Here is a 24,329-nt window from a genome sequence, read left to right as displayed (position 1 = left end):
GCCATCATGAGTTGGTTCACCGTTATGGAATTACCGTTTCACAAATGATATCGGATATGTTCTTTACGTCGTAACTACAATCCCCTTCCCTTTCATGAATGTGACCTACAGAATTAGACTTTTTACCGGATTTGTTGTCATATAAGCAACACGACGGGTGCCACATGTGGAGCAGGATCTGCTTTCTTTCTGGAGCACCTGAGATAACCCCTAGTTTTGTTGGGGTTCGTGTTGTTTATTCTTTAGTTTTCTATGTTGTGTCATGTTTTCTATTGTTTGTCTGTTTGTCTGTTTTATTTTTAGCCATGGCGTTTTCAGTTTATTTTCGATTTATGAGTTTGACTGTCCCTTTGGTATTTTTCGTCCCTCTTTTGACATATATCCATAACTCCATGTATTCGTATCTATAATATTGTTGTTCTAATGTGCTTTCCGGTAAGAACCCTATTTTACTTTACAATTAATCCTTTTTTTTAAATTCTATAACCTCAGTATTGTTAAATCCTCTAATATATTTTACTGGCCTTGCTATCCTGTCTAACTCATTTTTTCAATGAGTCTCTGTAAGATGAATCATTTTTGTACCAAAATCATTATTATAAACCATACCATACATTTTTCAATCAGGAAAATTATATTTTTTATGAACAAATACTGGTCACGATTAGCAATTAATGTATACAATGCAAACAAATTACGATAAAACGAATTGATCTATCTGACATATAGTCAGTAATCTATATCAACGTTAGTCTTAAGACGAATACTGGAACCATTAAAAACACTACTAATCATTAACTTCATACAAGAACGCGTCATTTGCTCGATTTGCGACTAACAATTGATTGGTAGATTGATTATAATGCAGCACCGTGGGTCTGTTCAGTCCCTCTTTACGGGATAAAAGTTGTCTGTAGCGTCGTCCATCAGCAGAGATTACGACTACGTTGTGAGTAAGATATCCCACTACAAATACGTTACCATTATTGTCTGCAGAAATACCGAGTGGAAACTCTAGAACATTTGTGTCACAGAATGTCCACAGTATGTTACCATGGTAATCACAACAGGTTACACTTTCATTTTCACAGTTTGTGTAGAACAGTTTGTCATCGAATGTTGTAACGTACGCCCATGTCGGAAGTTTGTTTTTGATAACATTGGTTATGGATTCATCACTTAGACTAATCATCTGTAATCCTTTCTTCCTGGCACAATAAATCAAATGTCCGTCTTGGTATACTGCTCCACCATTGTATGATTTAACTTCTAATGATTTCTTCAGTTTGTGCTCCTTAGAGTCGATTATATTAATCTTATCTGATTTAGCAGATGTTACAGCAATAGAATCATCGCCAATAAATACCACATCAAACGTAAGACCAATTTTATTTCTTTCGAAATCTTGTGATCCGTCTGATTTGAATGCTCTTATTTTATGTTGGTCATAACAAGAGAATACCATCCTACCATCAGGTAGAAGAGAAACACCATGGACGCCTGACAACTTTGTATTTATACGTTTTTGTAACGTCAAAGTCACGCTATCGAAATATCTGGGTTCTACCACAATTTGGGCTTGTCTCTCCTTTTTTGTCTGAATGGAAAAATCACATAGATCAAAACAGAAATTTATTTCTCCGAACTTCTGCACGCTGGCTGTGATTTGCTGTAAAGACTTGTCAATTTGACATGAAATATTGACTTGATTCATGGTGTCACTTGTACTAAGCGATTGAAGATATCTTTCTTCGACAGCAATATCTTTTTCGATATCTTTCATGGTTAAAAACGTTTGAAGTTCGGATGCATGCTGTTTAATGCTAGTTATATTTTCTTGTACTTCAGTGATCTCCTTTTCCTTCTTTTTCAGAGTAGTCAACAATTTTTGTATTTTGAAGCTTTCTTTTTGTTCAACTGTAATTAATTCTTTCATCAAATCATCCTGAAGTTTATCTAGGTGATCATTTACTTTGGTTCTAGTTTGTTTTATTTCTGCTTTAATTTCTTTTTTCTTGTTTTCTAGCGATTTTAAATTTTCTTTTCGGTTAGTGCTGAGTCGTTTAATATTCTCAATGACTTCAAGCAGGTTTCGTTCGATTTCATAAATGGCGTTTGAGGTTTTAACGTTTTTTATTATTTCATTGATATCAGTTAAACCCGTACAATCGTTGTGAGATTTTACACATTTCTTACAGCATGGACTGTCGTGTTTTCTACAGAAAAACTCGTATTTTTCATTATGTAATTTGCAGACTTGAACGATTTGCAGGACTTCGGTTGGTAACTTTTTGTTCTTATCGATGGAAACAGTTTCATGGTTTGTTCCATTTAAAATAAAGTGATGTTCCCTACAATCTTCGCATAGTCCTTCGTCACATTCAAAGCACCAGACTACTGATGATTTGGTTATCTGAAGACTGTCACAAAATCCACAAAGACGCCAATTACTGGCCATGATCCTGCAACATACATATTAAAAAGGAATGTCATGTATATATTGATATTATTTGTGAGAGATGTACAAGTTTGAAGTCGTCCCCGGTCAGATTTGAGAAGTTAAATCCGATGCCTCGTGAAAAAAGGGTGCCGCGCATTTTGCAACTAAAAAAAACCTTCAAACAACCAATTGAGGGGCCGTAGGTGGCCTCTTGCAAGGCAAAATTTCTCTCTCTATCCAATATACCTTCATTTTTCAATGGCAGTCCAAATTTCGCCGACCTTTATCCCGGACGGCCTCTATAATTGTATCTATAATTCTTACTTTTTTGCTCGTCCTGTAGAGTGCGGTGCTCATTTTCGCCACTTCGTTTCATGTTTTCTACAGTTTATGTTCAGGTCGAAATGTTTTTGAAGTATACTGAAATTTTTATATGAAGATAACTTCAAATGCAAAATATTCTTGAACTTGAAAACGGGTTTGTTTGAATATAATCATCTGAAAAGTTAGATTAAAGGGTGTTTGAAATTTCACGTTTTTTTTGTCAATGGGGGACACATATTTGCCGTTTTTACACATCTATTCAAAACCAAATAACCGCAGCTTTAAACAACATTGATCAAATCAATGTCATTGTAGATGAAAAGCAGACATTTCAAAGGTGTTCAAAGAATTGAAATTTAGGGTTGTTCGTTCAAAGAATTACTTAGAAATACTTCTTTGAATTCGTGTTTTTGGTTCAGGAAATTGGACGAAAATTGTTGTCCGTTTTTGGGGTTTTGTTTCAGTAGCTGCCGCAATTTTTGTCTCAGTTTTAAAAAATAATCATATTTGTTATATAATATCATTTACCGCTATACGTCTTCCATTTCAGCTATCCTTTGAAGTTTTTACACCTCAAAATCATAAAACTGCGAAATTGTGTCCGTGGCGAATATGGGCGCCCCACTCTACAGGCAAGAACTTTTTTCCACGGGACGTTAAGCATCCACTAATAAACAATCAACTTTTCAAAAGTATTCACATAAGTTTTTTTACTATCGGTATCATTTTCGCGTCAATTTTGATTTATGAACACATTTACAACGATGTTTTTTTAATCTGTAACTTTCTGCATAAATAAATAGAAATATTTAATCTCCAAGTAATAAGCTTAATGATACTTTTCAGTTTCGACCGTTACCTTATTAACCTGCAATTAAAAGGTCCCATTCGTGTATTATAATGACCAAGAGACTGCACTACGTACTATAATTTTCCTACAACATCTCCTTATTGGCAATCATACCTTATCTCCTTATTGACAACCATAGCACATCTCCTTGTTGACAATCATACCACATCTCCTTATTGACAATCATACCACATCTCCTTGTTGACAATCATACCAAATCTCCTTATTGACAACCATAGCACATCTCCTTGTTGACAATCATACCACATCTCCTTATTGACAATCAAACCACATCTCCTTATTGACAATCAAACCCCATCTCCTTATTGACAATCAAACCACATCTCCTTATTGACAATCATACCCGATCTCCTTATTGACAATCAAACCACATCTCCTTGTTGACAATCATACCATATCTCCTTATTGGCAATCATACCACATCTCCTTGTTGACAATCATACATTGTACCATATCTCCTTATTGGCAATCATAGAACATCTCCTTGTTGACAATCATAACACATCTCCCTATTGACAACCACACAATATCACCTTATTGACAATCGTACTCCATCTCCTTTTGACAATCATTTCACATATCCTCATTTTTTTGTATGCACATGGTGTCTACTCTATTTGACAACCATTCCCATCTTCTAACTAATATTATCTTACCTCCTATACATTTCTAGGAGATTTATCTTACCTCCTATACATTTCTAGGAGATATATCTTACCTCCTATACATTTCTAGGAGATATACCTTACCTCATATACATTTCTAAGAGATTTATCTTACCTCCTGTACATTTCTAGGAGATCTATCTTACCTCCTATACATTTCTAGGAGATTTATCTTACCTCCTGTACATTTCTGGAGGTTTATCTTACCTCCTATACATTTCTAGGAGATGTATCTTACCTCCTATACATTTCAAGGAGATTTATCTGACCTCCTATACATTTCTAGGAGATTTATCTTACCTCCTGTACATTTCTAGGAGATATATCTTACCTCCTATATTTCTAGGAGATTTATCTTACCTCCTGTTCATTTCTAGGAGATTTATCTTACCTCCTATACATTTCTAGGAGATGTATCTTACCTCCTATACATTTCTAGGAGATTTATCTTACCTCCTATACAATTCTAGGAGATTTATCTTACCTCCTATACATTTCTAGGAGATTTATCTTACCTCCTGTACAATTCTAGGAGATTTATCTTATCTCCTGTACATTTCTATGAGATTTATCTTACCTCCTGTACATTTCTATGAGATTTATCTTACCTCCTATACATTTCTAGGAGATTTATCTTACCTCCTGTACATATCTAGGAGATTTATCTTACCTCCTATACATTTCTAGGAGATTTATCTTACCTCCTTTACATTTTTAGGAGATTTAACTTACCCACTATACATTTCTAGGAGATTTATCTTACCTCCTATACATTTCTAGGAGATTTAACTTACCCCTATACATTTCTAGGAGCTTTATCTTACCTCCTATACATTTCTAAGAGATTTATCTTACCTCCTATTCATTTCTAGGAGATTTATCTTACCTCCTATACATTTCTAGGAATATAATTGGGTAAAAGCAACCGCGTGGAGACCATGTATATTTCATATTGGGGTAGTAGGCGGGGCTTTATTAGTTACATAGTGTGCTAGTGACCTTATACGGTATATATGGGGTCAGTAAATTCCATATGTACCGTATTAGGTCACTAGCACACTTTGTAACGAATTTATCTTACCGACTATCTTAACGTGTGAAATTTAGACTAGTGACCTAGCAAAATGAGCAAGTCTTCGATACTGTAAGCATTAGGAAACTACTTCCATTGATCCTACAAAAACAGATACCAAAAATAACAACTTGTTAGGTTTAAATGTGTTTTATGAATTTATTTCAATCTTTATCATCAATTTCTTTGTCTGTTAAAACCTTTACGATTTTTTCTCAGTACCGTTTTGGTTTTTTTAAAGGAAGGTTACACCACTACTAACCGTGTATGAGATAAGAACTGCCTCCCTACTAACCTAATATCGAATATACACGGTCTCTACGAGGTCTCTTTTAACTAATCGCATTCCTAGAAATGTAAAGGAGTTGAGATAAATTTCAAAACACGGTTAGTAGGGGTGTTACGTCCCTTTATAAAAACAACTCGGTGTTGAGGAAATATCTAAAAGGTATCAACAGACGAAGAAATTGATGATGAACGATTGAAATAAATTCATAAATGACATTTAAAGCTAACAAGTTGTTATAGACTTACTTGAGCCACATATATCATCACCATCATCATCATCATCATCATTATCAGACACGTTATTTATCGTTTAGTTAAATTGTGTGCGTATTTGATCATTGTGTTTGAATGTCTGTATAAATTGTGAATGTATTATAAGGTTTCTGACTTGGTACCGGCATTCGGTGACTAATTACAAGGTTTCTGACAGTGGACCGGCATACAGCTATGGTTTACTAGGTTTTTGACTAGAAAACGGCATACGACAACTTAAGACAAGGTTACTGACATTGAACCGGCATACGAAAACTACTTTCAAGGTTATTGACTTTGAACCGGCATACAGCAAGTACTGATGAGGTTACTGATATGGGACCGGCATATGTCAACCAATGGTGAGGTTTCTGGTAACTGACAAGGGACTAGCACACGTCAACCACTGAAGAGGTTTCTGACACGGGACTGACGTACGACAACTTCTGACGAAGTTTCTGACACGTGACTGGCATTCGTAAACTACTGACGAAGTAACTTTCATGGGACCAGCTTCTGGAAACTACGGACAAGGTCCCTGACACAGGACTGGCATACAGCAATGTCTGACGAGATTTCTGACTAGGAAACGAAATACGACAACTTGAAACAAGGTTTCTGACATGGGACCGGCAAACAAAAACTACTTTCGAGGATATTGACTTTGAACCGGCATACAGCAACTGCTGATGAGGTTACTGACATGGGACCAGGTATGGCAACCACTGACAAGGTTACTGGTAACTGACAAGGGACTTTTATTGACAATGTTTAGGTCACCAGTTAAAACGTGGCCAGTCGGATTTTATATGAATATGAACAGGTACAGGTGCAAACAGGAGGTTTAGACTTGAATAGATATAGGAAGATGTGGTGTCCATTATTCAACCACCAAAATAATATGAAAAACAGGCGCAAATATTTATATTCATATACAAGTTGTAATGATCTCTGATCTTGTGTGAAAGTTAAGTCAAATTTTCACAACAGCATACCTCGAGTCAAGTTAAAACAACCGAAATGCATCTCAAGCATAACCTTGACTCATTGTCTATACATTCTATGAATAAATTAGCATTAATTACATGTTGAAAACCGTATACTATTTATAAACACCTTATGTTGATAATTGAATTATACATTTACATTATACATGACTTTGTGATTAAAACGAGTTGTCTCGAAGCTTCCTGAAGAAAAATAATCGTAAAATTATAAATCGAAAAATTACTAAACGACCGATGTTAGGCAGGTAAATTAAGGAAGGAAGAATGTTTTTTTGGATTAGAGCAACTGATATTTCATATCTGATGAGAAATGCTTATTTTAACATTACTATTTTAACATTACTATATTTAATCTTACCTAAATTTCTTTTAATTTACCAAATTAAAGCTCCATTTAAAATCACATGTATTAGAAATTAGAAGTATTGTTTACAGGTTGGATATCAACTGCGCTGCATAACGTCTTTTTATCTGTCATGTTTCATAAAAGACGAACGATCGTATCTGTGTAAACGGCTTTAATCTTATTAATTATTATACACAAAGACTGCTGGATTTAAATACGTAATAAAACAATAATTTGTGTGACCCTTTACGAAAACCTTTTGATACATATTACATAAAGTAGTTTTTGTATTGAATTTCTTACTTAAGATTTGTCATCGTTAGTTTTATATATACTTGTATGATGTAATCCTTAAGCAATGTATTTTAATCTTTTTGGTATAAAAATAAATCTGTAAAAGCAATACAATACTAATAATTTTCCAGCACATGACTCTTAAACAATGATTATTATGACAACCAGATTGTGGTGAGCAATATAGCTACGAAATCCAAATCAAAGCAAAGCATTAGCAGTATTTATCGGTAAAAAATATGCTTCACGTCAATATTCAAGTTTTCTTTAAAAACCTCTATCTAAGCCTCTGACATTTTCAAAATTTGGTACAGAGCGAGCCAGATATTATCGATCTATCAAACGGAAGCTTTTCTTTAAACGATGCAAATCTTAGATTACCTTAATGATCTTGAATAAATAAAAGTGGTTGAAAAAGACTAATGCAGGACACTTTTGTGACAGAATGTCCACTGTATATTACCATGGTAATCACAACAAGTTACACTGTGAATGTCACTGTTCGCGTAAAACAGTTTGTCCCAAAAAATAGTAACGTACGAAAACACAAAAAGTTTGTTTTTGGTAACATTGGTAATGGATTCGTTACTAAGATTAACCATCTGTAATCCCTTCTCCCCCGCACAATAAATCAAATGTCCGTCTTTGTATACTGCTCCATCATTGGATGAATTAACTTTTCTTGGTTTCTCCAGTTTCTTGTTTTTTAAGTTGATTATATTAATCTTATCTGAACCACCAGATGAAACAGCAATAGCATCATTCCCAATAAATACCACATCAAACGTAGGTCCGATATCATTTATTTCGAAATATTTTGATCCGTCAGATTTGAGTACTCTTTTTTTCATTTTGTTGACAACAGCAAAATACCATCATACCATTGGAAATCAGTAGACAGCCATGGACATTTGACAACTCTGTATCGATACGTTTCTGTAATGTTGGAATAAGGCTGTCGATATTTCTGGTTGACAGTGATACCATAATCTGTGCTTGCCTGTCCTTCCGTTTCTGAATTTTAAAATCACATGGATTATAACTAACAGTAATTTCTCCAAACTTCTTCACGCTGGCTGTGATTTGGTGTAAAGACTTGTTGATTTGACAGGAAATATTGACTTGATCTGTGGTCCCTTGCGGTGATCGATTGAATGATTTTTTCTTCAACTGCAATATTTTTTTCAACATCTTTCATGGTTAAAAAAAGCTTGAAGCTCAGACGCATGCTGTTTGATACCAACAATGTGTTCTTGTATTTCAGTGATATCTGTTTCCTTCTTTTTCAGAGAAGTCAACAATTTGTCTATATTGATGCTTTCTTTTTGTTCAACTGCCATTATTTCTTTCATCAAATCATCCTGAAGTTTATCAAGGCGATGATTTATCTTGGTTCTAGCTTGTGTTATTTCTGCTCCAATTTATTTCCTCTATACTTAAAGAGAGCTCAAATTTTCTCTACGGTGAGCGCTGAGACGTTTCAAACTCTCGGCGACTTCCATCCAGGCTTGTTCAATTTCATAAAAGGCGTTTGAAGTTTTTACGTTTTTAATGAGTTCATTAATATCGGTTAAACCCTTACAATCGTTGTGATATTTCACACATTTCTTACAGCACGGACAGTCATGTATTCGACAGAAAAGCTCGTATTTTTCATTATGTAGTTTGCAAACTATGGCGGTTTGTAGGACTTCGGTCCGTTATTGATTGTACTCTGCAATGGAGACGGTTTCATGGTGTTTTGTTCCTTCGGAAATACTGTGATAATCTTTACAATCTGCACATAGTTTTTTGTCACATTCGGAACACCAGACTATGGATGCTTTGTTCACCTGGCAATTATCACAAACACCACTGAGACTCTAATTATACGCCATCATACTGGAATGCATAATTTCATTTTCATATAATGACACATTGTATTCAAACTGGAAATATCCTGAAATGTGCTTGTTTAGTTGATAGTTTTATTGTTCCTTACTTTATGTCCTTTTTGTCAGTCAAACTAACACCATACCCTTCCCGCCCTTTCACATTTCCATATTTAGTAAACCATTAAATTGGATCCAAAAAGTAATGTGTCATATTTTTTAAAAGATCACATCATTATGAACATAAGGGTAAATTTAAAAAAATAGTTGGAGTAAGAGTACATATTGCAGCATTTCAAAAAGTAAGTTATATATCATCATGGCAAGGCATTTTACAGTCAACTATATGCTTTGGCTTTTGCTTATTGTTGATGGTCATATGGTGACATATAAAAGCATTTATGTACGGTATCTGCTTGAACGTGCACTTATTGGCAATCATGTTGCATCTTCCAATTTTACGTGATTCCGTCTTGACTGTTTCGACGTTCATTTTAGTGTTCAATTCGGAAAAATCTCTTTTCATTATCCATAACTTTTTCTTGTCATTTTACGATTATTAAAACTACCTGTTTCAAAATATATACATGAAATATTAAAAAAAAAGTTGGATCAGCCAATATTTTCTCTTTTACTTTAAACAGTAAAAGTCGCGAGTGAATGTGAATGTGAATGTGCATAATAATCAGCACGTCTTCTCCATTTAAGCACTAGAACGATTATGTTTTGTTAGCTTTTATATTGTTATTCTTTTTTCCTTCATTTTTTATGTTATTCTATTATTGTTTTACAGTAGCGTTTTCAAGTTCTCTCGATCTATGAGTTTTGAAGGCCTCTTAGATTTCTTCCGATTTTTTTATTGTTTCATTTTTAGTAGAAGCATTAAATTTAGACTTTTATAATTAAAATATTTATAAATACATTATTTAAAGAGGGCATAATCAGTTAGTACAATAAAAATCTCCCCTGAAACTCGAAACTAAAAAATGGTCTGCTTAGAATATTTAATGCTTTTGTTGATATTTAAATACCCAATTCTGTCATCATTTTCCGCTGAATAAATTTGACCCCTGTGTCCAATAACACCGTATTTAAACAACTTCAAATTTAATAGGATTCTTTTAATCATATAAGCATTTGATTTGCAAATGAAGGTTTGTCTATGTTGTAATATAACATTTTTTCCTATTTAATCAATTTTAAAATACAATAAATAAATTTTGTGTATTTACTGTCTTCTGATTGGTTAAAATAATTAGTTTTATTTTCAATGTTGTCAATTGTGATGGCGACACAACCCCCCCCCCCCCCCCTTCTGACGGAATCTCAGTCCATCGTGGCTCTCTAGATAAAATTTGATTATAGTATTGTCCATCAGTTGAGATGGAGACCACACTGTGAGTATAACTTCTCACTACAAACACGTTACCGCCATTGTCTACAGAGATACCAAGTGGATATTTCAGAAGGACCATTTCAGAACACTGGTATTAGAGAGCGTCCACAGTTTGTTACCATGGTAATCACATGTGATTATCAGGGTTTGTGTAGAATAGTTTGTCACCGTATGTTGTAACGTACGCACCGCAAGGAAGTTAGGTATTGATAACATTGGTAATGGATTAACACTAAGACTTATCATCTGTAATCCGTTCTCCTTTAGGCACAGTTAATCAAATAAAATTGAGAATGGAAATGAGGAATGTGTCAAAGAGACAACAACCCGACCATAGAAAAAAACAGCAGCAGAAGGTCACCAAACATGTCTTCAATGTAGCCAGAAATCCCCGCACCAGGAGGCGTCCTTCAGCTGGCTCCTAAACAAATATATATTAGTGTAGTGATAATGAACGCCATACTAATTTCCAAATAGATATAGGAAGATGTGGTGTGAGTGCCAATGAGACAACTCTCCATCCAAATAACAATTTAAAAATAAACCATTATAGGTTAAAGTACGGCCTTCAACACAGAGCCTTGGCTCACACCGAACAACAAGCTATAAAGGGCCCCAAAATTACTAGTGTAAAACCATTCAAACGGGAAAACCAACGGTCTAATCTATATAAACAAAACGAGAAACGAGAAACACGTATATATTACATAAACAAACGACAACTACTGTACATCAAATGTCCATTTGTTGTATACTTATCATTCTGTTATGCGGGAAAGAGGGGGAAAGCGCGGACTAAGGCAGTCGCCTCCCCTTTCCCGTCGAAGGGTTAATGTGTTGTTGGTCTATTCTTTTACATGTTTCTGTGTTCTCTATTTAACTACGATAATTGGGGGACTATCGTTTGCGTTCTTTCGAGGCTCCTGGTGAATAAAACAAAGATGTCAATATATGTTTATTTGGAGTCCAACCATACGAGTAAATTAATCAAATACATAAATATGAAATAAAAGAATTTGGTTCTTAAAATGTACTTGAATTAACATTTATCAAAATACTTTATTAATTAATCAAAATAGTTTATCATGATATTTATGGTAACTTTAATAAAGAAGGATTTCTGTTATGAAATTATTGCATTAAAACATTACTAAGATTACTTTAACTTTTCATTTAACAAAAGATATAAGTTAAATTTACGAACCTGGTGAATAAAACAAAGATGTCAATATATGTTTATTTGGAGTCCAACCATACGAGTAAATTAATGTTTCATTCCTTAGGGTTTCCTATTTTAAACCCTAAGAACACGTGCTGGTTGGACTTGTTTTATTCACCAATGAAAATGACTATTAGAATACTTATTTTTATAAGGACAGTTTCTATTGGTTAGATCTCTTTTACCTTATTCATATTTTTGCATAATTTGGGGTTATTATTTTTAATTACTTAATAATTTGTTTTTACGACCATTAGGGGAATCCGATTATTTGGTTAGATAGAATTCTAAGTGAACAATAGAAAAGAATTAGATATATTTGCTAAAGGAAATACTTCTAAGAGTTTAAGCTGTCAAACCTTACTTATGTCGCTAAGTGTCAAATAAGAAGAATTTCACATCGAATACTTATATATTAAAAGTTACATAATATTAAAGACTTTCTAATTATATCTTTTTATACAAAAGCTTTATACAAGAATTAGTTATTTTCTACAATTACATAGTAGATTTACTTAGTTTTTTTTATGAAATATCAATTTATTTCTTTAAATATTTTACCTCATTTTACCTTCATTATAATTCGTTGAGTGCTTCTTTAAGTCGATAATATTTATCGTATGGTACTCGCCAGATGATGAAACAGTAATAGAATCGTGACGGTCACCGATAAATACCACATCAAACGTCCATGTATAAAAGAGGGACGAAAGATACCAAAGGGACAGTCAAACTCATAAATCTAAAACAAACTGACAACGCCATGGCTAAAAATGAAAAAGACAAACAGAAAAACAATAGTACACATGACACAACATAGAAAACTAAAAAAATAAACAACACGAACCCCACCAAAAACTAGGGGTGATCTCAGGTGCTCCGGAAGGGTAAGCAGATCCTGCTCCACATGCGGCACCCGTCGTGTTGCTTATGTGATTACAAATCCGGTAAATAGTCTAATTCGGTAGGTCAAATTCATGAAAGGGAAGGTGATTGTATAACCGATGTTATTTATTTCGAAAACTTTTGATCCGTGTGATTTGAGTACTTTAATTTTATCTTGTCTATAAGAGAATACCATCCTACCACCAGTAATCAGGGCACAACCTTGGACATCTGACAATCCTATATTAAAACGTTTCTGTTATGTTATGAAATAACGCAGATTATCGATAGTTCTAGTGGGTAGATATCCCATAATATTTGCCTGTCTGTTTTTCCGGTTCTGAATGTTAAAATGACACGGATCAGAACGGATACAAATGCGGTCTCCAAACTCCTGTACGCTGGTGATTTGCTGTAAAGTCGTTAAATATTCTCGACCAATTTCATTAGGGCTTGTTCAATTTCGTAAAGCGTTAGGGGTTTTGACGTGTTTTTTTATTTCATTGATATCGGTTAAACCTTTACAATCGTTGTGAGCCTGATTTCACAAATTTCTACCAGCATGAACAGTCGTGTTTTCTTCAGAAAATCTCGTATTTCACATTATGTTTTTTGCATACATGAACAATTGGCAGGCAATCTGTCGGTAATTTCTCGTATTCGGCGAGGGAACTTTTTCATGGTTCTTTGAAGCTTTGGAAATAGTGTGATGTTCGTTACAAGTTCCACAAAGTCCTTCGTCACATTTGGGACACCAGACTACTGATTGCTTGGTTATCTGACGACTGTCATAAACACCAGAGAATGACGATAGTAGGAGCCGAGTAGCGGATACACCCGATGATTGCCGATTGTATAGATCATGTGTTCCAGATCTAATTTGTGTATGCATCCGACGGTGTTACAAAAATCTTTAAATAGCAAGGGTGACTGCGAAGTATTAATATTGTCACTTTAATAGGTCTTCTTCTGACAGACAGTAAAACCCTTGACAAAGTGAAGTTTCCGTTTGACTGTGGGATGTAAAAGTTCACGAGGGGACGTTAAATCCGATGCCATGCGCACAGGGCCAAATACTGTAAACTTATTTTTGCGGATATTTTTTTTAGATATATAGATAGATAGATAGTTTATTCTCATAAAACCATGCAAGTACAAAGGTTACATATTTTAATTTTAGTTTCTTGTGTACAATTTGGAAATTAGTATGGCGTTCATTATCACTGGACTAGTTAATATTTGTTTAGGGGCCAGCTGAAGGACGCCTCCGGGTGCGGGAATTTCTCGCTACATTGAATACCTGTTGGTGACCTTCTGCTGTTGTTTTATTTGGTCGGGTTGTTGTCTCTTTGACAAATTCCCCATTTCCATTCTCAATTTTACAAAGAAGTTCAAAAAATCAATTCCGCGTTTAGCCTTTTCTAACCCTGTTCGCGTAGATATAATTTCGCGATACTCAATTTACATATACTAGTACCATTAACTTACCATAAGTGGTTTTCTTTAATCTAACACTAACACAAACTGTTCTTGTCTAGAAACTATGTTCAACAAGAACTATCGGTAAAAAAAATATCCGACGTATTTAAATTTGATCATTTCGATAACCTTTAGAAGCACAATCAATGTGTGTGTTCAGTATTCTCGGTCCTCGTATCTTTCTGCGTACATTCACCAAAACCCCGCGGAAATCTCACATGCCGCAGGTGCGTTCTAAATGTCACAAAATAAATGTCTAAAAATAAACAGCTGTCATGGATGCAAGAGCTATTGGAGAATCAATTATTTTAATAAAAATATAAATTTTTGTAAGATCTAGTTCAAATATTTATAGTTTTTCACTTGCTTTCCATCACTATATAATTAACGAGATGTTTTTTCAAACACAACAAAATCACCCACCATGACAGCATTTTATCCAATCACAGAAAGGATTTTCGAGCATGCGTATTCTGTTTCCATAGTTAAGCGTCCTTAAGTTCAAAGGGCACAATCCGAAACTATACCGACAACATCGGAAAAAGTCTCAAAGTCAATAAACCATGAGGCAAGGGTTGGGTCCTTAATTTGATCTCATCACAAGCTTTTCAAAACATGTAAATAATGCAAAACATTCAAAATCAATGAACCATGACTGAGAGGGGGCAAAAGGAATGAGGTGTGCCTGTGCTAATACTTCTGCATACCAAATACCACATCTTCTTTTATATATATACTGTACGTGACATTTCCGGCTTAGAGTTTATATCCCCTGAACACTTTTAGCGCCAATGCCAATGGATGAAGTGTAATAAAGATAAAACCGTTAGCGCCGGTTTGTGTACTTCATACATTGCATTAATTAGTCAAAGTTAGCATCGTCCGTGCTGCTACGTTTATATGTATTGCTTTCACGAAAATTAAGGGCATATCCAACAGTTTATTTTTTTACGGTGAGATTTTTTTCCCGTAAAGATATTTCATTATTCTATTGACAGAGAATAAAATTTTACCCAAAAAAATTATTTGTTGTCGATTTCGTTTTTGCGAAAATACTGCTGAAAATTGAACATTTTTGCAATTTTGAAGAAACAAACGTTTTTTTATTTAAAAAACATAAATATGATTTTTTAATCAACATATACTTATATAATGGGGCTCAAATTGAAGCAAAAAAGGTGGCATCAAGACCCCTGCCTGAGCACCTTCCTCCTGCAACACTTACGTCATAGCCAGCAGATGAAAAATATCAATGTTTTTTTTTCTTTCTCTTTTTTCCTGTCATTTTGTTTTACTTTAATTTAGGTTTTATTACAGGCATCGGTATTTCTTTGATTCTAGCTATAAACAGATTACTATCCATATCCATGTTCAGTCCTGGAGAGGAACAGACTGTTTTTTCTCTGCCTGTAGGTAATTTGTGTCACAGTTACTTATGCTCTTTATGCTGCATAATTCAGTGGCAGATCCAGAACTTTTCCTATGAGGGGGCCGCTGACTGACCTAAGAGGGGCCCGCTCCAGTTATGCTTCGATGATTCCTTATATAATCAACCAAATTTTTCCCACAAAAGGGCCCCCCCCCCCCCCCCCCCCCCCCCCATTGGATCCGCCTATGGCATTAACAGCTAGCATTGCAACTGAAAACGTTTTCATAATTCATGCCAAGAGTTGAAGTTTTAATCATTATGCTAGAATTAAATGTGGTGCTGTTTTATTACTGTTCTGTAACGTCTGCGGTTTAACCGCATCAAGAATAGATACGGACATATGATAATATTAGTTTCAGATATATATATATATGCACGGCCGGTTTTATTTGTTATTGCCGCCGATATGTTTTTATATTCGGTGTTGTAATATGTTTGTGAATATGCCGAATCAATATAAAGTTGTACTTACTTACTTATAGATATCAAATAACAGTATTTAAACCTGTTCTTTAGTCAAAAGACTACTGACTACCAATAACATCACTTTTTTCCCCATGTGAGGATTTTAAAATTCGTTATATAATTATTTCTAGAATTAGAATAATGATTAAAATTCTATGTATTATAACAATGAGAGTTTGATGATCTACTTCCAAGCAAGGATCGCAGATTGTACACTCTACAGCACGGTAGCGAAAAAATACATGTCAAAATATAATCTGTGGGTTATTTCCGGAAATTAAAATATCCGTCATACATTCTGAACTTTACATGTTTATTGTTATTTTTAGTATAGCGCCTTTTTTGAAAATCATCAACAGCTTTCTGTTTATATGTAAGTTATAAGATTGTTTAACACAGTTAAATACCAATTTTGTTCATATCACTTATGCACATCATAGATAGGAAATTGCATTGCTCGTCGCAGCTTCATTGACCGAAATAGATGACCTTTTTAATCCAATAAATTATCATGATTATTATTCGAATATCAACTGACCAACATAAGCTCAGGAATAACAGTTAACATTCAATTGGTGAATTGTCCTTAATTCTGGTAAAATCCACCTTTTTTCAAATAACGTGAAGGTACCTTAGGCCACAATTAAAAGAATGTATGTTTCCCCAAACCCCTACCCACATTTTTGTAGCTGGGTAGGTAGGTAGGGTTTTTTTTTTTTTTTTTATATCTTGATATTTTTTTTAATATCAAACAGAGCAAAACAAATCGATTATGTGTATGTCTGGCATATATAGCCATCTGTAGCAACTTAAATGTACGTGTTAAATTGTCTAAATGTTTGTAGCTCTCTGTGTCAGGTGTCAACTTGACATTAATTTTATTTGATTTTATTTGGATTTGTATCTCAGAATTGTTCATGACTGTGATTTTTTTCCCTCTTTGACAGTGAGTCTGACTACTAAGTAGCAAACTGTTTTAAATATATATATGCATGTACTGTAGTTGATCGTAGTTGTTCAACCTGAAGAATGTTCCATCAAACAATTTACCCTCTGACAGCTCAGGACTCAGATTTTGCTTCTGACATTGAGGAAATCACCAATATTAATAAAAATCCAAATTTTCTTGCTTTCCTCTGAATTTCTTATTGTGACATCTTAAACAACGACAACCATGCCCTATGTCTTTACATAGAAAGAAATCATCTTTTTGGAGATCATTGGAAAAGATGCATATTGTCTACATTTGAGAAACAGATTCCAGTGTTCTCCCCAGGATTTTTGGATAGCGCTGTGGTAAGCGCGTGATTTTCCACAATTCTCAGTTACTTTGTCGCATCGCGCGGTTGGTTTGTTATTGATTTTTAGAGGTTGTGTTTGATAATTCTATAAACAATTGAATACGTGCCACCAGATAAGTTCTTCAATCTTCAATCTTTGTCGTGATGACAGAGTAATCTCTCTTGTAAATTATCCTCTCTTGTAAAATAATTATCACAAATGTAGTTTCTCCTTTGTACTTATATATTGTAGGTGGCGCTTTAAAAATATTATAGAATTATTGTATGAAGTGAAATAAATTTAAAAAATGGTTTATTAGGTTATTGAAATGGCAAGAAAAATTAAAAATATAAAAAAATTAAAGAAATTTGTATCAAATTATCCACTAAAACGGTTTGTTTCCTCTATGTACTCCGCTAATAGTTGATTGATATTTTCTGCATTTGGCAAATTGGTTGTTAATAAATTATCTAGATCTGTTGGAATTTGTCCTGTTATGAAGTATATTTGATGAAATAATTTGTCTCTGGCATCTGAATACAGGTCACATTCAAAAAGGTAGTGTTGTACATTTTCTTTTTGTTTTTTCAAGATTTGACAATACTTCTTTTAGGGGTTTCCCTCCCAAATTATCTCCCTTACTGGCTGTCATAACTTCCTGTTTACATTTGTGGCCTTTTAAGCATTAAATACTATTCCTAATCCAAGCCATCCTCTGTTTACATTAAATTTAAAGCAATATTTAAACAATATATATTGATGATTGGTTGACAAATATCGATATTTCATATATATCTACACAAAATTTTCGTTTTGTCTTATTCCCTTATCCATTTGAAAAAGAGCCACGGATGGACAAGTAATCGTAATATACGGGCTTATAATGAATCCCTTGATAACAGGGTTGCCTCCTTCAAACAATTCAGGTTTGACAGTTCGGTAGTAAACGCGAAAAAGTAATGATATAGTCATAGATGGTTCAATCAATGGTCGAGACCACGTTGTCAGAGAAGGGGATAACACTTCCCTTATATTTTTTAGAAATGAACTTTTCAGCACCTGAGACATGCATTAAATGTCTCTGTCCATTCCTTTCTTAAGATTCGGTATCTTTTAAAAGCGAAAAATTGGAGGAAGGAAATGTTAATTTGGCAGTAAAAGTTTTGCAAATGGCGCCATTTTGATCATTTATTGAACTGGTCCCTACGATATTTGACATCGTTGGGTGAATTAACGATCTCTCGGATAAATAAACCAGTCGATCACGTGATCGGAATGTGTACAAAATAATACAGGATGAACAATACCGCTGATTTTTGGTCACCATAAAATGATCATCGGCACCGGAAACAACCCCGAAAAATTTCCGGAAATAAAAAAAAAATGTTGCAAAAAAACGGAATAAAAACTTTTGACTCGGCGGGATTTCTCTGAGTCGGTCGGGCGAGGGGAAACAAACCATATTTTTATTTTGGCCTTAATTAAATTGCACCCACGTTCAGGCGCGTATCCAGAGGGGGGGAGGGGGGGGGGGGGGGGGGGGGTTCCGTGGGTTGGCACCCCCTCATACATGTGATGGACTGTAAAATTCAGATCAGGAGATTTGGAAATTTTGGTCAGGAGTTTGGACCTCAGATCAGGAGGTTTTTTATCGACATATTATCAACATATTTTTCAATGTAAAACTAACCATATGATGTAAAAATCTGTCTTTTTTGTGTTTTTTTGTGTTTTTTTTTTTCATCTTCCTTGTGAATGACATTAGTTAAAGTCGGCATATATTAAGGAATAATTTAGAAGAATCTTTTTGTCTTTTGTTTCACATTGTTGATTGCTGATGATGATCTTTTTTATTTTTTTTTCACTGGCATTGGCTTGAGATTGATTATAAGAGAGATTTATTACATAATAAATAAATAATAAATTAACAAACAATAACAATGGGTATGCATGGTTAAAAGCACTAATGTGATGACAGAAAACTGATCATTGTCATTGTTTAAACTCTTTCACAATAAATAAGTTAAAGCACTGTCTATTTTACATTATTTTACACTAACGTCTCAAAGTCAAGTTAAGCCCCCATATAAACAGATTTTGAAGTCTACTTTGCAAGTGGTGCAGTATGCCTGATCTTGGCTCTTAGAACTGGGTTGGCACCATTTGAAGTCAGCTTTCCGGGCATTGTTGAACTTTGTCAAATATTTCTGGTGTTTTGAAACTGGTGTCTTTGAAGACGGAGATACATTTTAACTGTCATTTTGGCATTGTGAACACATAATGGTGTACAAAATAATCATTTTGCTTATATAATTTTTCAGTCAGCTTGTGTAGCAAACAGCTCACATTGACCTGAAACTATTCCTATTTCCAGAATTTTCATATACAATAAATGTTTTTCTCGGCATCAAAAAACTTCCGATAAATGTTTAGACAACAACATTCCATTTTCTATCACTGTCGGTATTTATCGGTAATACCTTTAATCATCATTGGCGTGTGCCATAAACAGAAGCCACATAGAGTAATTGATAATCCAACACCTTATGATTATTCAATCAAACTATTATCACTTGTTAATTAGCCTTTAGCAAGGATTAAAATCTCCAAATGTTGCGTAATCAGGTTACACCGGATACGTTCGATAAACCTCGTGTTTTTACGACTTAACATATCTCGGGTTTTTACGATCTCAATGATAAATTTTGTAAACAAAATAGTAAAAATGGCGACTAAAAATTTTCATTCATGAAATTTTTTATGCACGAGAGTTTTTCCTCTTCGACGGGAGGACAGGAGGGGACCCCTGAAATCGGGAGTTTGGTACTCCCGTCGGGAGGTTCACATGTATGCCCCCTTTTTTTTGGACGATCAATGCATTTGAATGGGGACATGTAATTGGAACCCCCCTTTTAAAAATGGCTGGATCCGCCCCTGCACGTTTATTTACAAGACTAGTGTAAATTATGATTCAAACAAAAGACAAAAGTGCTGTTTATTTTGTATATAATAATGAACATGTTTTCGTATGTCAACTGTATGAAATCCTACTATGCATGCCTTTTCAACATAAATTGTGAAGTCTCATTTGCATTCTTACACTATTAAGAAAACCCATGAGACAATGAAATTTATACATGTACAAATGTAATATATAACTAGCGATAAGAAAAGTTATTTTGCATGAATTTCTAATATGACATGCTTTTTTCGCTTTATAAACAACATTGTGATAAAATTCTCCATATATCTATACTTAGTGCAGACTCAGAGATATACACAATAATGGCTGCTACTATATACTTCCCACGTAAATCCACAAGTATCATGAGTATAGGAATCTATTTGCAAACCGTTTGCCGATTTTATTGTTTTACAAATTGCAGTTAAAAAATACAAAATAACTTTTATTCGTATTCGGATGCATAATAAAAAGAAGTAATGCAAGAGCTCAGAGAAATCAAAAAAATAAACATAAAATAAAGTTCTGCGAAAGTCTTTTAATGTTTTTGACGCATTTACATGATTTAAGTGATTTCAAAACATGACGTCATACAAATGAAAACGCTACAGCCATGACAGCTGAACGTTTTCTGATACATGAACCATTCAAATTTGTATAAAATTGTATTAAAATTGATTTGTAAGGTACCCTAAGGTTTTGTTTTGTTTTCTATTCTATTACATTTTTCGCATGTTTACTGATTTTACCAAGTCAACATGGCGGCTCCTTAGTTACAAAATGTCAACCTTGGATTTGACGATAAATAGCTTACGAAAAAAAAAATTTCAAAAATGGCAAATGTTGTGTTTGAAAATTTAAAGACTTAAACACATTTTTTTCAAGCGGTTATTCAAGAAACAATCCATGTAAGCTACAGATATTATAATTCTTTTTTTTTGAACCAAATAAAAAAAGAACAGCCACACACACAGCATGCCTACCATCGCTTCAGATTTTTAATGACGGTAGATATATGTCCTATTAGAATCGAAATAATATGATTATCAATATCAATAAAAACGTGAGACATGTGTGAAGAAATATCTGTGGCAACTATATATCAATGTAAAAATAGATTTTATAACATTTTATAAGATGGAAATTTAGAAATTAAAATTCGGAAAGTAGAGTTATATTAATTTTTATGTTTCTATAACAAATTGAAGCATAATGTGTACATGTGTAAGTAAATGGTCATCATACAAATGTAGCTTGTTGGGGTAAATGAAAAATATGCTGATTTTTTGGGGGGGATTAAAGCTGCATTATACCTCAATTGGTGTATCTTAGGCAGCAACCATTTGATTTTCTGGTGGGGGCAATGGATTTTTTGGAATAAAAAGTTTGTTTCCAGTTTTTAGAGAAATACGTAATTTGTTTTTGACCCTGATAAAAAAAAATTGTTTGTTTCACCCTCTGACAGCTGCCACTATATGTAAAGCTAAAATTGAAAAAAAAAAATTGTTTTCGACTTGTCGCCAAAAAAATAGATTGTCTCTCGCCGAAAGCCGAAATGGTTGCTGCCTTACTGTATGTTAAATTGTAAATATACCTGAATTAAGGTATATCCAACATGACCAAGTATTTGCATAGTAAGACTACACATCCTTGGTATAACCCTCCAAATAATTGTATACATTTGTTGTACCTGTTCATGTCGGTAGAACTTTTATCATTATTTCCCCCTTAAATGTGTCCCCAAACAGATTTATATCTAATTCCTGGCTAACTGTTCGGTTTGGGAAGATCATGATAATGATACACTTAAATTAGGAATCACTTGATTAATATTAGTATAGCCTTGCTGTGCTAATGCGGCATATAAAGCAACCAACAATCAATCATTAATATTATTAGTTATACAAATTTTACTTTTTGCCACAGAATAAAAAAGATACATGTACCACAGTCTGGCACAGAACTACCCCAAAACAAGTACAGACAGATATACAGTGCATGGAATAAGTGAGTATTCATCACAGAAAGTTGGTTTCTATCATGTCTATCATGTGTCTATTGTATTTATTTCATATCAAATTGCATTTAAAAAAAATAAAATTTACAAACAGAAAAGCTGTGTGGAAAAATGCTGAATTTATTTGTTTATTCGAATTTATTTTAATGAGAAAGAATTACAACAAATTACCCAAGGTCAATCGTCATGAAAGACATCATTGAAAAATTATATCTTTATCATGTTTATGACTTGATAAGTTTTGCATGTACATGTATGGTGTGACAGCTGGAAACATACATTGTAGTGCTCAAATTTGGAAGTTACCTATATCAGTTTCTTAAGCAAGTTAAGGTTTAATCATATTAATCATGTTAATAAACCATTTTGATTAAATCATGCTATGGAAAGTGACAATGGTTCATTTAACAAAATTACAATCTTAACATGCTTTACATGCTAAACAATTAATATTCCATGAGTATAAAATGCAAATTTATCATGTTTATCAAAATTTCACTGGAAATTCAAAATGACTCTATAATACATTTTAATATGATACAATAGATTTTTGAAAAAAATGTAGTTGTATTGTCTCTTCTGAAAAGAAAGTTGCTGTATGGGAGACATGGTGATGATTATTTGTGTATACTTTGAATTATAGAAGGTACAATGTAGATTAGAAGACTATATATAATGCTTCAAACTTTGTGTTGCTAAGTTTCTGTATGTCATAATTCCAATGTCAATGTCCTTGACCTCGTTTTCATGTCCTTGTTTCAAAAATTCCAATAGGGAACATAATACATGTAATATACATTTGTATTACATTATTGTACATGTTGTAGTAATAAACCAAAAGATGTTTCGGCCATTGGCCTTCTGCAGTTTCTTTATTTTTTATTTCTTAACTACATGGTAGACATTTTTCCTTTCACAATGATTAAGATGTTATACATTGTATTTATTATTTTATGGTTCAGTGACTTGACTTCTTGTACATGTATATTTATTTTTAAAGTAAACCCTTCATTATTGATTGGCTGTTTTCAAGGTCCCTTCTCCCCTTTTATGATAAATTTACATTTATTATTATTTCCTCTTCCATTTCTTTCACTGCTACAGTAATTTTAACAAAATTTATGCTACTCCTTTTTTGTTTCAATACTTCTCTTTCAAATCATGATTGTGTCAAATTTTTTGTAAAAAGAACTTAAGGAATCTTTGGGCAATTAGAAATGATTAAATACATTTTTTTAGTAAATATATACATGTATATTATAATGAAATAAAACCTCAAGTTCAGTGTCATACAATTTTTCATCAAAATTAAATAATGATCCTAGGTCTATAGGGGCCTTCAGAGTCTGGTGTTTTTAAACTCAAGGGATTTTGGGATTTAAATTTCTTTAAAATCTATCTGGACCTCAAGATTCCATTTTTTACATCCTAAGATAAGTGACAATACTAATATAAAATTGAGAATGTAAAACATGTTAAATGGGGAATTTGTCAAAAATACAACAACATGAAACAAGAGCAGAAAACAAAAGTCTTCAAAACATCAACAAGATGTAGGTCTTTAATCAAGAAATTGTAAACGAAAATATTGAAGAGCAGCTTATTTCTTGTGTATGTGTTATAAGTTTGCAGCTCATTGCTAGCACATGTAACAATGTGCAAGTGCTAGTACTATAACACAGACCAGCACAGTACATGTACTAATATGAGACAGCTTTGTAACTTAAGTCTCTAATTAAAACAATGAAAAGGAAAAATATGAAATA

The 24,329-nt window shown here is 33.6% G+C and overlaps 2 protein-coding genes across 2 annotated transcripts in view; one reads left to right on the top strand and one right to left on the bottom strand.

The window, feature by feature from the left end:
• Nucleotides 1-660: 660 nt before the first annotated feature.
• On the bottom strand, nucleotides 661-7,625 carry LOC134686790 (uncharacterized). Its single transcript, XM_063546560.1, has 2 exons — nucleotides 7,278-7,625; nucleotides 661-2,462 (listed from the first exon to the last, which is right to left on the bottom strand). Exon 2 carries the CDS (start codon nucleotides 2,456-2,458, stop codon nucleotides 788-790), a length of 1,671 nt encoding a protein of 556 aa, XP_063402630.1. The 5' UTR covers nucleotides 2,459-2,462; nucleotides 7,278-7,625; the 3' UTR covers nucleotides 661-787.
• An 8,939-nt stretch (nucleotides 7,626-16,564) lies between these two features.
• Nucleotides 16,565-24,329, top strand: part of LOC134686789 (kinetochore protein NDC80 homolog) — a 69,244-nt gene continuing 61,479 nt past the window's right edge. The window contains exons 1-2 of the mRNA XM_063546559.1: nucleotides 16,565-16,676; nucleotides 22,473-22,553. The gene's annotated coding sequence lies outside the window, so the exon portion shown is untranslated. The remainder of the gene's footprint in view (nucleotides 16,677-22,472; nucleotides 22,554-24,329) is intronic.

This window comes from Mytilus trossulus, chromosome 10 (assembly GCF_036588685.1).
Source record: "Mytilus trossulus isolate FHL-02 chromosome 10, PNRI_Mtr1.1.1.hap1, whole genome shotgun sequence".
Taxonomy (NCBI): domain Eukaryota; kingdom Metazoa; phylum Mollusca; class Bivalvia; order Mytilida; family Mytilidae; genus Mytilus; species Mytilus trossulus.
The sequence above is the reverse complement of the archived record's forward strand: the minus strand, read 5'-3'. Positions and strand labels throughout refer to the sequence as shown.

What these genes read in the sequence shown, in the direction of transcription:
- LOC134686790 (XM_063546560.1), bottom strand. Translation starts at nt 2,458, where the DNA reads ATGGCCAGTAATTGGCGTCTTTGTGGATTTTGTGACAGTCTTCAGATA.